The sequence below is a fragment of the Neoarius graeffei genome, chromosome 17 (genome assembly GCF_027579695.1).
Source record: "Neoarius graeffei isolate fNeoGra1 chromosome 17, fNeoGra1.pri, whole genome shotgun sequence".
NCBI lineage: Eukaryota > Metazoa > Chordata > Actinopteri > Siluriformes > Ariidae > Neoarius > Neoarius graeffei.
Window position 1 is genome coordinate 46277920 of NC_083585.1, and position 18309 is coordinate 46296228.

The 18309-nt window shown below is 41.1% G+C and overlaps 1 protein-coding gene across 2 annotated transcripts in view; it reads left to right on the forward strand.

The window, feature by feature from the left end:
- LOC132864301 (ephrin type-A receptor 4-like) overlaps nucleotides 1-18309 on the forward strand; it is a 125471-nt gene that overhangs the window by 71434 nt on the left and 35728 nt on the right. The window contains exons 6-11 of one of the 2 annotated variants that reach the window (XM_060897670.1): nucleotides 1385-1509; nucleotides 3895-4054; nucleotides 8203-8314; nucleotides 8402-8451; nucleotides 13501-13614; nucleotides 15811-15996. In XM_060897670.1, coding sequence (XP_060753653.1) covers nucleotides 1385-1509; nucleotides 3895-4054; nucleotides 8203-8314; nucleotides 8402-8451; nucleotides 13501-13614; nucleotides 15811-15996 — 747 coding nt within the window. The remainder of the gene's footprint in view (nucleotides 1-1384; nucleotides 1510-3894; nucleotides 4055-8202; nucleotides 8315-8401; nucleotides 8452-13500; nucleotides 13615-15810; nucleotides 15997-18309) is intronic. The other variant, XM_060897671.1, reaches the window with a different exon arrangement.

Sequence of the window (18309 nt, forward strand, 5' to 3'; positions counted from 1 at the left end):
TCGCCGGCCCCGGGGCTCGAACCCAGGACCTTCTTGCTGTGAGGCGACAGCGCTAACCACTACACCACCGTGCCGCCCGGTAAATAATATATTTATTTTTTTCATTACCAAATTCTAACAGAAAACGAGAGCGCCCGAAAGGGAAAACCGAGCCAAGGCGAGCCGCCATTTTGAATCCTCATTCACGGCTGTAATGCAAATTGCTTCCTCCTTGGTATACAAGTGCACTTCCATGGCAGGAAAAAAAACCCCTACATTTTGCTGCCTATCTAGTCCCCTATTTATACAAAATTGAGTCATTCAGGATTCAGCCATGTTTTTGCTCTGCATTAGCAAGTTAGAGGTGTTTAGCTTTCTCCTGAAATGTTTTCTTTTATTTCTTCTTCCTCAGGGTAGTAAAACTTGCTTTCGCTATGAAGACTGTCGTTATCGCTATCCATGCTGTAAAATTAATGCTATTATGCTGAGAAATGCTGGCGCAAATTTATAAGATTTTTGATAATCTTATAAATAAATCTTATAAAAAAAAAGATAAATGACAAAAAATGCTACTATGTTTGTTGTTGTTGTGAACGAGCTAGTCGCCAGAGGTCCATAACCGGGGTCCGTAACTGGGGTCCGTACCATAGGATACAGACCCACTTGCCAGACAGTCAGAGCGCAGGATTTGATGGAAACCGGACCGCGGAAAAATAAAGAAGATTATGAATGAGTAGGGGTGTACAAACTTTTGAGTGGTATGGTGTATATACACTACAAATCACTGATACTGTATAAATCAATTAAGTATTTAATTTGCACTTTTAAAATCTCCCTCTTCCTGTTGTTCATTACACATCTTGTACTCATTGTCTGTGCACTATTGTCACTATTGTGAACCTGCTATGCATTAAAAAAAAAAATGTTGGCGGAGGTAATAAATTTGAATTACAGAACTGTCATTCAGACTAACAGCACACATTACATCCATAAACAACAAAATAACATCAAGATTCAGTCAAAACAAAATGACAAATGGATCTCTTTTACATTTTTTAAGAATATTGTTTATTTTATGAGCATTTTTTTATCCTTAAATATTGGGCTTCATTAGTATAGACTTGACAGACAGAGGAAATGTTTTGTCACACACATTTACAATTTACTTGCATTTGATGTGTTTGTGTAGACGAATCTCTGTCCTCTGTGTTGTCAAAAGCTCAGTCTGTCTCCCTGAGTCTCCTGTTTGACTTTCTCACCCTGAACAAAACAGGGTTTAGCACGACAACAAAAGTGGGTTTAGCATTTGAATCCAGAGTTGAGCAGAGGGAGGTTAAGAACGTCTCTTTTCGGATTGTGTTTCGACAGAAAGCAGTAACATGTGTCTTTCTATCTCTCCATGCAGCTCCGTCAACAGTGATGTCTGTGCAGAGTAAGGATGTCACCCGTGACACTCTTATACTCTTCTGGCAGGAGCCTGACAAACCCAATGGAGTCATACTGGAGTATGAGGTCAAATACTATGAAAAGGTGAAAAGACCAAACCGAGATGTCGACATTTCTTTACAGCGCCAAAGATGCAAATCCTTTAGCTTAGCCGCTATCTGATTCAATTGCTAAGAGCGGTTTGCTCTTATTGACATTGGTAATTAAGCTGTCTAGCTAAAGTTACCTCAGGTGCTCAATACTAACTGCCGAATTTAGGCAATTTACCTTGTAAAAACAGAGGACGTGAACACAGAGAACACTCCTGTATGAGTTTGAGACATCATATGTTTGCCTTTAGTACTAGCAGTTTAGATTTGAGTTACATTCACTGACAATGGCTAGGTAGCTAAAGTTACCAAAAGAGATTCTTGCTGGTGATCTAAACAGGGCCGTAGCCAGCATTTTAAAATCACCGAGGTCCGTGATGCATGCGCAAAGCGAATGGCAAAAATTTTTCGACATATTTAAATGAGATGGGTGAATTACACACCACACGAAATCTCATCTCATTATCTCTAGCCGCTTTATCCTTCTACAGGGTCGCAGGCAAGCTGGAGCCTATCCCAGCTGACTACGGGCGAAAGGCGGGGTACACCCTGGACAAGTCGCCAGGTCATCACAGGGCTGACACATAGACACAGACAACCATTCACACTCACATTCACACCTACGGTCAATTTAGAGTCACCAGTTAACCTAACCTGCATGTCTTTGGACTGTGGGGGAAACCGGAGCACCCGGAGGAAACCCACGCGGACACGGGGAGAACATGCAAACTCTGCACAGAAAGGCCCTCGCCGGCCACGGGGCTCGAACCTGGACCTTCTTGCTGTGAGGCGACAGTGCTAACCACTACACCACCGTGCCGCCCTCACACGAAATCTATTCCTGAAATTACTTTTAATGGTGTTTGAACTGAATAGCATTAGTTTTGAAAAAAAAATCATGTATGTGGCAAGAGTAAGAATAATTTAAGCTTGTTTAATGGTTTCATCTGGCCCAAGCAATGAGGACAAAACTGTGCTGCTTCGAAAATGTAAATTTAACAGCTTCATGAAAGTGTGCTGATGGTTGCCATGAAAAAAAACGTGTCTACTGCACTGCGTTCCTCCCCCGAGTCGCGCGCTCATTCGTTTTTGTGTTCTTGGTCTCAGAGCCGTGCGCACGAAACAGACACAGAAGACAGAATCAACGTTTAACATAATTAACAATGCACTTTTTACAGAGACATTTTAATGTTATTCTTTATTTTTTATCCAGTTGAATATTTAGCGTACAAATGTATTTTCAGCTCTTAAAAATGACCGAGGTCTGGACCTCGGGGGCCTCATAGCTGGCTACGGCCATGGATCTAAAATCTAGCTTAAGTACTGTCGGGTTAGATTATTGAATTTATCTGCAACAAAATAAGCTCCTGACGGAGGTTAAGGTTGCACAATTAAGCGGCTGCATAACATTACCCAAGGAGGTTATTGCTAACTAGATAGCGTTTCTCACCAAAGCTGCCTTGTTGTAATTATAAACAAACTAGCATTGCATGTACTGGAACCATTTGGCAAAAGTGTGACCTGTTTCTCACCTCATTTTTAATGAATTCTCTCGTTAAACAATCTGAAAACATGCGGAGTCTCATCTTCCACCTCAGTATTTGTGTAGCATCAAGATGCTAATAGAAATTAGGATAAATACGCAGGCAATTGTAGGAAATAGTGTGCGCTGATTGGTCGAGAACTTCAGATTATTTCTCAATAATCACCTCAAGTGACTCCGCAAAATGGCGACCAATCGTGAAGTGAGGAAGAATTAGAAATTATGAAAGAAAATGCTTTTCCTAAAAGCACAAAAGATGCTACGAAGTTTGGTCTAAAACTATTCAAAGGTAAGGTGGAACTGTGATTTATTTTATCGATTTCAAAACCAAGTATTTCATGTGAGTCAGCATCGATAAATGACACAAGTCCGCGCCGCGCCGTTATTACATTTGCATGCCACTTTTGAAGTTTGAAATAAATTATTTGTTGAATACGATTATTTGTTTATTTTTTCTAAATAATCTCCTGTGTATTTATACTAAAACAATTATCTCAAGCTCAGTGTATATCGGTGAATAATAACCTCGACTTCATCTCACTTATTATTCACCGATATTCACTTTGCCTTCGGTCAATAATTGTTAAAGAATAGCAAGTACACAAAAGGACAGTTAAAGATAAAGCTATGTACTGAGAAACACTCCTTGCCTCCTAAGGATATATATATATATATATATATATATATATATATATATATATATATATATATATATGTAGGATAAACAGGAAATGAGTGTTGACAAATCTGGAAATACTGTAGCCATCAGACTTCCTCCCTTGTGATTTTGTAACCTTCCTTTTTTCTTCCTTTACCCTTGGTTTCTCTCTCTCTCAGGAGCAGAACGAGAGGAGTTATCGTATTGTAAAGACCACGTCTCGGAGTGTTAACATAAAAGACCTGACACCACTGACTTCCTATGTGTTTCATGTGCGCGCACGCACCGCAGCCGGTTACGGAGATTTTAGCGCTCCGTTGGAGGTCATGACCAACTCAGGTTCGTGTGAAACGTATGAAGCTTATCATTTGAGATTTCAGATTTAACCTACAAATTAGAAGGGCACTTGGCAGAGTGCATACCTCTGTCAAGTCACATATTATCAACATCAAAAACAAATCACTTGACCCTAGGACACTAAAGCTGTACACCAAATTTCATCAAAATCCATTCATTACTTTTTGAGTTACATTGGGAACAGACAAAAAAATCCTGGATCCACATCCCTACAGATTTACATCAAAACCTAATCAATTGTTCCTTGGCCCATGGCTCACCTTTCCTCAACATTTCATCAAAATCCGTTCACTACTTTTTGAGTTATGTTGGGAACAAACAAACAAACGGAGGCGAAAACATAACCTCCTCCAGCACAGTTGGCAGAGGTAACAATGGTGCTTTGTTCTGTAGAAGTCAGAATGATTAATGATTTTTTAAAAGTCCTGGTGAAATCCAACCACCAATCGGAGACATCTCTGTAACCATGGAAATGGAACTGAACAGCAACCAGACACTTTTTTTAACAAGTTAAAGGTGCTGAATGCAAACTTGAATTCTGGGCAGAATGCTCTATTTCTATTGCTGTTGGAGTTTCGAGATGTTTCGCTGCTGCACACATTGTGTATCCTGTGTAGAAATGTATTTCCGAGATAAAATCCATCCCGCATTTTACGATTCTGGAGATCGCCAAAGCAAGTGAGGGACAATATCACGTGACCACCGTGGGGTGTGTTTGACCTACTTTTAACCAAAACAAGTTGGCATGGGCAAACATGGCGAACTCGGCTCTCCCTTCAGCTAAAAGCCAGTGGAAAAGAAAAGGAAAACCCGCCGAGTGGGTGCAACTGCAAGATACAGCAAGGTTAGATGACACGTCATTTTTCTGGACAGATAACTAAATCACTCTAGGTAGTGCTTAGCTATCTTAGCCTTAGAATGTATGGGCTCGACTCCACGGTAGCGAGTATGGAGTTATACTCCTAATCTTTTGATCTTGCAGAGAAAGAAATGATAACACAAAAGCAGTAACCGAGATTATATATATATATATATATATATATATATATATACACACAACCCCGATTCCAAAAAAGTTGGGACAAAGTACAAATTGTAAAGAAAAACGGAATGCAATGATGTGGAAGTTTCAAAATTCCATATTTTATTCAGAATAGAACATAGATGACATATCAAATGTTTAAACTGAGAAAATGTATCATTTAAAGAGAAAAATTAGGCAATTTTAAATTTCATGACAACAACACATCTCAAAAAAGTTGGGACAAGGCCATGTTTACCACTGTGAGACATCCCCTTTTCTCTTTACAACAGTCTGTAAACGTCTGGGGACTGAGGAGACAAGTTGCTCAAGTTTAGGGATAGGAATGTTAACCCATTCTTGTCTAATGTAGGATTCTAGTTGCTCAACTGTCTTAGGTCTTTTTTGTCGTATCTTCCATTTTATGATGCACCAAATGTTTTCTATGGGTGAAAGATCTGGACTGCAGACTGGCCAGTTCAGTACCCGGACCCTTCTTCTACGCAGCCATGATGCTGTAATTGATGCAGTATGTGGTTTGGCATTGTCATGTTGGAAAATGCAAGGTCTTCCCTGAAAGAGACGTCGTCTGGATGGGAGCATATGTTGCTCTAGAACCTGGATATACCTTTCAGCATTGATGGGGTCTTTCCAGATGTGTAAGCTGCCCATGCCACACGCACTAATGCAACCCCATACCATCAGAGATGCAGGCTTCTGAACTGAGCGCTGATAACAACTTTGGTCGTCCTTCTCCTCTTTAGTCCGAATGACACGGCGTCCCTGATTTCCATAAAGAACTTCAAATTTTGATTCGTCTGACCACAGAACAGTTTTCCACTTTGCCACAGTCCATTTTAAATGAGCCTTGGCCCAGAGAAGACGTCTGCGCTTCTGGATCATGTTTAGATACGGCTTCTTCTTTGAACTATAGAGTTTTAGCTGGCAACGGCGGATGGCACGGTGAATTGTGTTCACAGATAATGTTCTCTGGAAATATTCCTGAGCCCATTTTGTGATTTCCAATACAGAAGCATGCCTGTATGTGATGCAGTGCCGTCTAAGGGCCCGAAGATCACGGGCACCCAGTATGGTTTTCCGGCCTTGACCCTTACGCACAGAGATTCTTCCAGATTCTCTGAATCTTTTGATGATATTATGCACTGTAGATGATGATCTGTTCAAACTCTTTGCAATTTTACACTGTCGACCTCCTTTCTCATATTGCTCCACTATTTGTCGGCGCAGAATTAGGGGGATTGGTGATCCTCTTCCCATCTTTACTTCTGAGAGCTGCTGCCACTCCAAGATGCTCTTTTTATACCCAGTCATGTTAATGACCTATTGCTAATTGACCTAATGAGTTGCAATTTGGTCCTCCAGCTGTTCCTTTTTTGTATCTTTAACTTTTCCAGCCTCTTATTGCCCCTGTCCCAACTTTTTTGAGATGTGTTGCTGTCATGAAATTTCAAATGAGCCAATATTTGGCATGAAATTTCAAAATGTCTCACTTTCGACATTTGATATGTTGTCTATGTTCTATTGTGAATACAATATCAGTTTTTGAGATTTGTAAATTATTGCATTCTGTTTTTATTTACAATTTGTACTTTGTCCCAACTTTTTTGGAATCGGGGTTGTGTCTGTGTGTGTGTGTGTGTGTGTGTGTGTGTGTGTGTATGTATGTGTGTATATATACACCAGCTGGGAGGTCCGCATCATGAAATACCGTGACCGAAGTCTTGAAAGTACTGACCGAGGCCTCTGGGCCGAATTTTTTTTCTTTACCAAATTCTAACAGAAAACGAGAGCGCCCAAAAGGGAAAACAAAGCCAAGGCAAGCCGCCATTTTGAATCCTCATTCACGGCTGTAATGCAAATGGCTTCCTCCTCGGTATACAACTGTACTTCCATGGCAGGAAAAAACTACATTTTGCCGCCTATGCAGTCCCCTATTTATACAAAATTGAGTCATTCAGGATTCAGCCATGTTTTTGCTCGGCGTTAGCAACAGTTCCAGGTTTTTAGCTTTCTCCTGAAATATTTTCTTTTATTTCATCTTCATCAGGGTAGTAAAACTCGCTTTCGCTGTGAACACTGTCGTTATCGCTATCCATGCTGTAAAATTAATGCTATTATACTGAGAAATGTGAAAATAAACGTTAACAAAAAATTGCTACTATGTTTGTTGTTGTGAACAAACGAGTCGCCAAAGGTCCGTAACTGGGGTCCGGATCGTAGGATTCCGAACCGCTCGCGAACCAATCAGAGCACACGATTTGATGGAAACCGGACCACGAAAAAAATAAACATGCATCTTTTGTTTCACGGATCTATTCACGAACGTCAACCACAAATTACATCCCTACGACTCAAAACTCTCTGAGGTCAAGGCAGAGTCCCGATGTTTTCCACGCGTCGGCATCTTGCTGTGACGCAGTGCCATAATTGTGCTAATTAGTTTCAGCTCCTCGCGTTCGACTATTTCCGTAGAACCATACTGTTTACCTCAAGAGGGAAATTCAGTCCCAAAACGGAGAAAAGTGACCTTCAGGACATCAAAATGATCACATCTCATCTACATGATGTTGTTCTTGCGAGACAAAGGAAAATATCACGCACAATAAAAAAAAATGTGAAAATTTCAGATGACTTTGCGGTCAGCACCTTTAACTAGCTAGCTATAAGTTAGCCGACTTTCACAAAGTCATAATCCTTTTCATAAGTGGTTCGTTTGGTTTTACGCTTTAAACCCTGGATTTAAAAACAGAATTTCTGAAATGTCTAAAATAAGTGTCAACTGGAACAAAGTCATTAAAGCTTGTCGAAGATTACTGATTTTTTTTACGACTTTTAATTTTAACGTTCTCATATTGATCTGGTTTAAAAGCGGTCACTCTGTCTCTGCCTCCTTCGTTTTCCTCATCTCTCTCTTTGGCTCTGTACCAATCATTTTAGCTTGAGATCTTATACAGTAGTATGTTTGAACAGTCACTTCACTTCTTGTGACTATAACTCTGGGTAAGGTAGACTAATATACAACATAACATGAATACTAAACTGATATTTGGAGGACAGGTGATGAACTGAACATGTCTTTCTCTGTCAGTGCCGTCTCCTGTGGTGGGAGAAGGCATGAACCCCACCATCCTTCTGCTGTGTGCTTGTGGCAGTGTTGTTCTGCTCCTCATCCTCGCCTGTGCCTTCCTCATCAGAAAGAGGTGTGTGTCTGTAATTCTACTGTGTGTCCTTTGTGTGCATTGTGTGTATTGTGTGCAGCAGCCGTTAAATTAGCTGTTTATTTTCAGGAGGGCCAAATACAGCAAAGCCAAGCAAGAGGAAGAGAAACACCAACCAGGTACAAATCATTGCACATAAATCATTTCGGCTTCTCAAGGACAGACAAAAGCTTCATTTCTATGCTTTCATAGCTGGAATTTGTCTAGTTCTACACTTCATCTGGTTAATTGGTTCATCTCATCCTGGACTTTATTTGGTTACAACATTATCTGGTTCTTTGGGTTTCTTTTTTTTTTTAAGCTCTAGACTTTGTTTGATTGCAAACTTCATATGTTTCTAGAATTTATGTGTTAGGTTTTACCAGGTTCTTGACTTTTGTTTGTGTGTCTTATCTGTATATGGACAGTAAGGCTACATCCACACGACAACGGCAACGAGATTTTATTTAAAAAAATATCGCGTCCACATGGGCAACGGATCAGTAAAATATCAGGTTCATATGGCAACGCAACGCTTGCTGAAAACGATGCAATACACATGCCACACCTCTACGTGCGCTGTAAGACGGTCCCATCGGAGACACCAGAACAATAGAAGAAGTAGACGCATGCGCATAAACCCCTTCTTCTACCCGGCGTGAAGTACTCACAGGAACAAGCACACAACAACAAGAAGAAGATGGCTGCGACTACATGAGGAAATCGTGCCTTCTGTGTGTACACATTAGTTTTATTAGTGTGCATAGTTTTATATAACTTAATTTTCTTATTGTGTGTGAACATTTTGAAAAGCATTTTTATATAATTTATATAACTTTTTATATTGTGTGTGAACATTTTGAAAAGCAGTCTTATCCAATAAAAAAAAAAGAAATTCAAGAAATGGTTCAGTTACTTGTTTATTTAAAAGAAAAGCTGTATACAAAAGTGAATGCAATGCAGTGGTTCATACAAAACAGCGAGAGTGCTGCTTGTTCTAGTCATGTGGTTGTGACGTCATCGTAAACAAATCTGTTCTACTCATCCAGACGACTTCGCAACTGCGCCGTTGCCAGATTTTTCCACTCTGGAACCCGTTCTCAAAAAATATCGTTTTGGGGCACCCAAAACGCCGGTGCCGTGTGGACGCCAGGCCGAAACGATAAACAATTTTATCAGATTCACCTGAATCCGTTGCCGTGTGGACAGGGCCTAAGTATTTCTAGACTTTGTCTGATTCTGGTTTTTATCCCCCGCCGAAACGAAGTTTGGCGGGGGATACAGTACAGAAACCGGTTCTGTCCATCTGGCTGTCCATCCGTCCAGTCACATTTTCGTTTCAGGGCCTTATCTTTAAAACTACTGACGATATCTTAATGAAACTTTGTGTACATATCAAGCAACATGTAAACTGGTGCCTTTTGCTATTTTGGATTTTTGAAAAAAATTATTTTTCAAATTTTTGCATTAAAAAAATAGATTTTGACTTAGTTTCTAAGAGCAATGTTTGTTTCTAGAGCATATATCCAAAACTATTCATGATACGGATTTGAAACTCGGTATAAATGTTAACAAGGTGATGTAGATGTGCCTTTACATAGTAAGACATTCGAGAAATTTTAATTTTTCATGTTTCCATGGAAACAATTTCAGACTTAGTCTCTCAGGTTAGTCTGAGGGTAGGTTTTGTTTCCGGAGCAGAACTTGAAAACTATGAGTGGTATGGTCTTGAAAGTTGGTATATGTGTTGATTAAGTAATGTATATGTGCCTTTTGATACTAAGAAATGTGAGATATTTTAATTTTTATCTCACCTGGATCAAAGGTCTGGTGGGTTTATGCCATGGGCTGCTGAGGTCAGTGTAAAGAGGTAGGGTTGGTTTCCTGCAGCAGAACTTGAAAAATGTGACAAATAATATCTTGAAACTTGGTATATAGTTGGTATATAGGGCGGGGGATATAGATGACTCTGTCTTCTTGTAGACTTTCTCTGTTTTCTGATTGTAGAGTTTATCTCCTTTGGATTTATTTGGTTCTGGTTTTTATTTGGTTCACTGTCTGGTTCTGGATATTTTTTCCACTGTTTTTCTTGTTTTGCTTGATTCTTGGGTTCTTTCTTTATCTGATTCTGATCTTATCAGGTTTTGTGTTTTATCCGATTCTGTGGCTCATCAGATTTTGGATTTTAATTGGTTCTGTGTTAATTTGGTTTGTGTTTTATGAGTTTATGAGTTTTAGGCCCACTTTACACAGGGACGGTCTGAAACAAAAATGCAAAAGTCCGTTTTCGTTCTCACTTTTTTCCACGTCTACACGACCGTTTTCAAGGAGGAAATCTGCGTCTATACGGTGACGCATAAATGTGTGGAATTCAATTGGATGTGCATGCCAGGCGGCTAGGTGGTGCTGTGAAAGACCTCCGCTATGTCTGCACGCATGCGCAACGTCTTCCGTCTTGTCTGATCTGCACATCTTTGCCGCGAAAACTTTGACTACTCTGGCTATGGTAAGTAAGAAAGTAAGTAAAAAAGTAAGAGCATACTATACCCGCCTCTGTTCATTAACGGTATATGTGCAGATTCGGTATAGATGTTCGAAGGACTCCTGGACGTTTATTAAAGCTGCCAGAGCAGCTTGAAGGTCCGTTGGATCGATGTAATCAGACATGCTCTTACTTTTTTACTTACTTTCTTACTTCCCGGGCTGGCATGTACAGTATATGACATATGTATGACGTAAACGCGTACCCGACATGAGCAGATCCGAGCAGAGTTTCGCGTATTGGGTAGTTTAGACGGATATGCAACGGGGGCTGTTTTTAACTTATCCACTCTGGAAGGCGTTTTCAATTTTTTCCGTTTTTCAGCCTCGGAAACGCCGTCCCCGTGTAGACGAAAGGCACATCTGATAAAATATTTAGTCGTTTTTACCCGACAGCGTCCTCGTGTAAACGGGCCCTTAGGTTGTTCTGTGTTTATCTGGTTCTTGTGTATTATCAGGTCCTGTGTTTAACTGGTGCTGGGGTTTATATGACTGTGTTTTAGTATCTTAAACATTTTCATGTGATTTTATTTTAGTATAAATACACAGGTGATTATAGAAAGTCGCGTGCACTGATTGATCGAGAAATTTGGACTATTTCTTGATAATCACTTCAAGCGACTCGGCAAAATGGCAGCCAGTCGATTTGTCACTGTCCGTGAGGAAGAATTGCATAGAATGACAAATGATGAAAGAAAATGCTGTTCCTAAAAGCACTAAAGATGCTACGAAGTTTGGTCTAAAACTATTCAACGGTAAGGTGGAATTGTGATTTATTTTATCTATTTCAAAATAAGGTATTTTATGTGAGTCGGCATAAATAAGTGACAAGTCTGCGCGCATTGCATGTGCATGCCGCTTTTGAAGTTTGAAATAAATGATTTTTAATATGTTTTTATTTTATTTTTAATAATCACCTGTGTATTTTTACTAAAACACTTATCTGCCTCAGGCTCAGTGAATATCGGTGAATAATAACCTCGACTTTGTCTCAGTTATTATTCAATGATATTCACGTCACCTTTGGCCAATAATTGATGATTATTATATACAGTTTTCATGTTAAGTTTAAATGGTACAAAACAACCTCACTTAAAATGAACTGTGTGAAGTTTTATCTGTACTGAGTCATGTGTGATTGTGTTGATTGAGGTTTGACTCGAATACCTTGTTCACACTCGCACTCAGAACCGTATATATTTCACTCTTATGCTATAATGGTATCGTGTGGGAATGGGAGCGAAACAGTAAAGTCAAAACTTTAATCTATCTCCTGTCGACCTAGTAACAATTACAGTAATCTTTTGCCACAGCTCCAACTAGAATCAGAACCATCGTAATAATGTGCTATGGCTGGCCATGATGTCGCTGGTGGTGATGTAAATGATGTAATGATATTGCGAGGGAACGACTCATACTGCCTCAGTGTAAAGCAACCGGCAGCAAACTCAAAATAACAAGCAAAGAAAACATGAGCGGATATAAGCAAGAATGTTATAAATAGCCTTTACTTGAACAAAACAAATGTTCTGAAACAGGGAAAGAACTTTCTCAACAGAGACGTGATGCAGCTCGACTGGTGCCATGTTGCTAGCTGGCTAATATCTCAACTTTCACTTTTCACAACAGTGAACTTGTGAATTATACGGTACGTCATATCTGGTCTCGCACGTTTTACACGTTTCTTGGAGGTTCACGCTCCGTTGCATTCTGTTAAATATATTCAGGTACACAATAGGCGGCATGGTGGTGTAGTGGTTAGCGCTGTCGCCTCACAGCAAGAAGGTCCGGGTTCGAGCCCCATGACCGGCGAGGGTCTTTCTGTGCGGAGTTTGCATGTTCTCCCCGTGTCCGCGTGGGTTTCCTCCGGGTGCTCCGGTTTCCCCCACAGTCCAAAGACATGCAGGTTAGGTTAACTGGTGACTCTAAATTGACCGTAGGTGTGAATGTGAGTGTGAATGGTTGTCTGTGTCTATGTGTCAGCCCTGTGATGACCTGGCGACTTGTCCAGGGTGTACCCCGCCTTTCGCCCGTAGTCAGCTGGGATAGGCTCCAGCTTGCCCGCGACCCTGTAGAACAGGATAAAGCGGCTACAGATAATGAGATGAGATGAGGTACACAATATTCGTTATTTTTCTATCATGGAAGTCTGAGTGGGAATAAAAAATTTGTGTTATCTATCTCATGTTGTTTTTACCTCATAGAATAACGGGTTTATCATGTGAAAGGGGCTTACTTTTTTCCTGGAGCTCTATTTGTAGAGGTACGTTTTTATCATTTCCATTTATACCAGCGGAGGTATGCTTAGCTGAGCCCAGTACGGATCTAACACATTTTCTGAAGCTGATCTTGAACTGCTCAGGTGTATCAGGTGTGTTGGAACAGCACCAGTTTTTCCTGGACTCAGCTGAACATACAGGAGCACAGATGGGTTCCCCGATGTAAAATGGCAGCGTGGCCATGAAGCTCAGCAGTGTCACACAGACACATAGTAGTCAGATAACTAATATAAGATTGGAAGCTCATCAGCTCACAGGAGCGAATAACAGGATTTAACATTTGTTTAGGCAAATGAAACAGGATCGGCTGACAGGAAATGAAGGAATGTGCATTGACATGTGATTGGATATGTGTGTGATGTACTGTAGGAGTGAGGGTGTATGTGGATCCGTTTACCTACGAGGACCCAAACCAAGCCATTCGAGAGTTCGCTAAGGAGATCGATGCCTCATACATAAAGATTGAAAAAGTCATCGGCATCGGTAAGAGCCTGTCATCATTCATCAGCCTTAATGGTGGCACGATAAGAACCTCGGTGTGTCAGTGTATTAGAGTGGTCAATTCCTTAAATGTATGAGGTTTAGTGCATTCAAAGATGAGGCTGTAATTGTCCACGACCACAGACAGAAGGAACCAGAAGGTTACAGATTTAATATTCAAAATAGTTTACTGAATTTAAATACATACTGTAATGTTCATGTTTCAGGTTAATTTTTATTTCCTTACCAACAGTAAGTAATTTTTATTTTTTATTTAATTTAATTTTAGTTTATAATTCAAAATATAATTTAAATTTATAATTTAATTTTATAACAATTGAATGAATTTTTTATTCCTTACCATCAATAACTGTCAGATATTTAGCTACATTTAAATTCTTTTCTACTCAAAAAAAAGTCAAACTCCAAACGGCTCCGTATTCACTAAATATGCTGACTACAGTGGTGCTTGAAAGTTTGTGAACCCTTTAGAATTTTCTATATTTCAGCATAAATATGACCTAAAACATCATCAGAAAACATTATACTTGGTCATTTATTTATTGAGGAAAATGATCCAATATTACATATCTGTGAGTGGCAAAAGGATGTGAACCTCTAGGATTAGCAGTTAATTTGAAGGTGAAATTAGAGTTAGGTGTTTTCAATCAATGGGATGACAATCAGGTGTGAGTGGGCACCCTGTTTTATTTAAAGAACAGGGATCTATCAAAGTCTGACCTTCACAACACATATTTGTGGAAGTGTATCATGGCACGAACAAAGGAGATTTCTGAGGACCTCAGAAAAAGCGTTGTTGATGCTCATCAGGCTGGAAAAGGTTACAAAACCATCTCTAAAGAGTTTGGACTCCACCAATCCACAGTCAGACAGATTGTGTACAAATGGAGGAAATTCAAGACCATTGTTACCCTCCCCAGGAGTGGTCGACCAACAAAGATCACTCCAAGAGCAAGGTGTGTAATAGTCGGCGAGGTCACAAAGGACCCCAGGGTAACTTCTAAGCAACTGAAGGCCTCTCTCACATTGGCTAATGTTAATGTTCTTGATCATCAGGAGAACACTGAACAACAATGGTGTGCATGGCAGGGTTGCAAGGAGAAAGCCACTGCTCTCCAAAAAGAACCCTGCTGCTCGTCTGCAGTTTGCTGAAGATCACATGGACAAGCCAGAAGGCTATTGGAAAAATGTTTTGTGGACGGATGAGACCAAAATAGAACTTTTGGTTTAAATGAGAAGCATTATGTTTAGAGAAAGGAAAACCATGCATTCCAGCATAAGAACCTTATCCCATCTGTGAAACATGGTGGTGGTAGTATCATGGTTTGGGCCTGTTTTGCTGCATCTGGGCCAGGACGGCTTGCCATCATTGCTGGAACAATGAATTCTGAATTATACCAGTGAATTCTAAAGGAAAATGTCAGGACATCTGTCCATGAACTGAATCTCAAGAGAAGGTGGGTCATGCAGCAAGACAACGACCCTAAGCATACAAGTTGTTCTACCAAAGAATGGTTAAAGAAGAATAAAGTTAATGTTTTGGAATGGCCAAGTCAAAGTCCTGACCTTAATCCAATCGAAATGTTGTGAAAGGACCTGAAGCGAGCAGTTCATGTGAGGAAACCCACCAACATCCCAGAGTTGAAGCTGTTCTGTACGGAGGAATGGGCTAAAATTCCTCCAAGCCGGTGTGCAGGACTGATCAACAGTTACCGGAAACGTTTAGTTGCAGTTATTGCTGCACAAGGGGGTCACACCAGATACTGAAAGCAAAGGTTCACATACTTTTGCCACTCACAGATATGTAATATTGGATCATTTTCCTCAATAAATAAATGACCAAGTATAATATTTTTGTCTCATTTGTTTAACTGGATTCTCTTTATCTACTTTTAGGACTTGTGTGAAAACCTGATGATGTTTTAGGTCATATTTATGCAGAAATATAGAAAATTCTAAAGGGTTCACAAACATTCAAGCGCCACTGTACATAGAGTAGGTTACAACTTACAGTAAAAGTGACTCTACTAAATGTTGGAAATTTTCGACAGTTTTTTTTTTTTTTTTTGCAACAGAATCAAATGTGCATATTTTCCCTTCGAATAGATAAATATACAAACATTTAAATAGTTGTCAGAAATTAAAATATATCCTGACAGCCCAAGTGTGTATGTGTAGGTGAGTACGGCGAGGTTTGCTGTGGTCGTCTGAAGTTCCCTACGAAGCGTGAGGTGTGTGTGGCCATTAAGACGCTGAAGGCTGGCTTTACCGAGCAGCAGAGGAGGGATTTCCTGAGCGAGGCGAGCATCATGGGCCAGTTTGATCATCCCAACATCATCCGTCTGGAGGGCGTAGTCACCATGTGTGAGTCTCGTCCTCTTTTCCATACTCTTCAATACATTTATTCTTTCACATATTTGCACTTACATACATTTTGTTTAAATTAAAATTTAAAAATAAATGTTTCGTACACGGTGGTGTAGTGGTTAGCGCTGTCGCCTCACAGCAAGAAGGTCCGGGTTCGAGCCCCGTGGCCGGCGAGGGTCTTTCTGTGTGGAGTTTGCATGTTCTCCCCATGTCTGCGTGGGTTTCCTCCGAGTGCTCCGGTTTCCCCCACAGTCCAAAGACATGCAGGTTAGGTTAACTGGTGACTCTAAATTGACCGTAGGTGTGAATGTGAGTGTGAATGGTTGTCTGTGTGTCTATGGCCAAGTTTACATTAGACCGTATCTGTCTCGTTTTCTTCGCGGATGCACTGTCCGTTTACATTAAAACGCCTGGAAACGCCGGGAAACGGGAATCCGCCAGGGTCCACGTATTCAATCCAGATCGTGTCAGCTCCGGTGCTGTGTAAACATTGAGAATACGCGGATACGCTGTGCTGAGCTCTAGCTGGCGTCGTCATTGGACAACGTCACTGTGACATCCACCTTCCTGATTCGCTGGCGTTGGTCATGTGACGCGACTGCTGAAAAACGGCGCGGACTTCCGCCTTGTATCACCTTTCATTAAAGAGTATAAAAGTATGAAAATACTGCAAATACTGATGCAAATACTGCCCATTGTGTAGTTATGATTGTCTTTAGGCTTGCCATCCTTCCACTTGCAAGTGGTAAGTGATATGCGCTGGGATCACACACACAGCGGCTCAGTCCCGAATCACTGCTCGTGCGCTATACTCGCGCGCTCTGTGAGCTGCGCAGGGCCGGAGTGCGCACCCTCCAGAGGGCACTCGCTGTTCAGGGCGGAGTGATTTGGAGCGCAGGATGCCTGCGGAGCCGAGCGTATCCGTGTATTGGTGTTGCTGTGTGCACGCGAATCGTGTATTGGTGTTGCTGTGTGCACGCTAATCGTTTTAAAAACGTTAATCTGATGATCCGCTGATACGGTCTAATGTAAACCCCACCTATGTGTCAGCCCTGTGATGACCTGGAGACTTGTCCAGGGTGTACCCTGCCTTTCGCCCGCAGTCAGCTGGGATAGGCTCCAGCTTGCCTGCGACCCTGTAGGACAGGATAAAGCGGCTAGAGATAATGAGATGAGATGTTTCGTAATTCAAATATCCTGTTATTTTTATATCTAAATGTGCTCAAGAATTCACATACAAAAATGTCAAGTTAAAATGCACAATCTCAGCGAGCATTTATGTTTGAATAATGTCAATATCACGCCAGTAACGACACATCAGGTCGAGGCAGACGTGTTTTGCCGCTGTTAGCTAGCTAGCTAACGTTCCCTCAGATGCACAGACACAGACTGGATCACACACACACATCACATCACATTATCTCTAGCCGCTTTATCCTTCTACAGGGTCGCAGGCAAGCTGGAGCCTATCCCAGCTGACTACGGGCGAAAGGCGGGGTACACCCTGGACAAGTCGCCAGGTCATCACAGGGCTGACACATAGACACAGACAACCATTCACACTCACATTCACACCTACGGTCAATTTAGAGTCACCAGTTAACCTAACCTGCATGTCTTTGGACTGTGGGGGAAACCGGAGCACCCGGAGGAAACCCACGCGGACACGGGGAGAACATGCAAACTCCACACAGAAAGGCCCTCGCCGGCCCCGGGGCTCGAACCCAGGACCTTCTTGCTGTGAGGCGACAGCGCTAACCACTACACCACCGTGCCGCCCCAGACTGGATCAGTTTTTGAAATTCAACCCTGAGCTAGTGAAAGCTCCAAAGTGTACAGTGAGGAAATATGACCCTGAATACATTACATTTGGGTTCATAATGGCAGGCAGCGATGCTTAGCCGAAAGCACATTTTGCTGAACATGGTGAAAACCTGTCACATGAAGTGCTAAAACCGTCAAAGCTCCAAAGACATTTAAACACAAAGCACCCGGGATGTGATGGGAAGCCAAAAGAATACTTCCTAAAGGACAGGGATGGGCTTCAGACGCAACAGAAAGTCATCACAGCATTAACAACTCAGTCAAAAGCAGAGGGTATGCAGAATATTTATTTCGGTCATTACAGCTGACAGTGACATAATGCGTATTTACAGCTCAGGGTTTTTGTTTTTTGTTTTTTTTTTCTCTCATTTATTTGGGAAGGTGATCCTTGACGATTTTTTCACAATCAGAAGTGGCGTTAGGTTACAAATGATTGAGAGCCCCTGTCATAAACCATAATGTTTCATTCATTCATTCATTCATTAT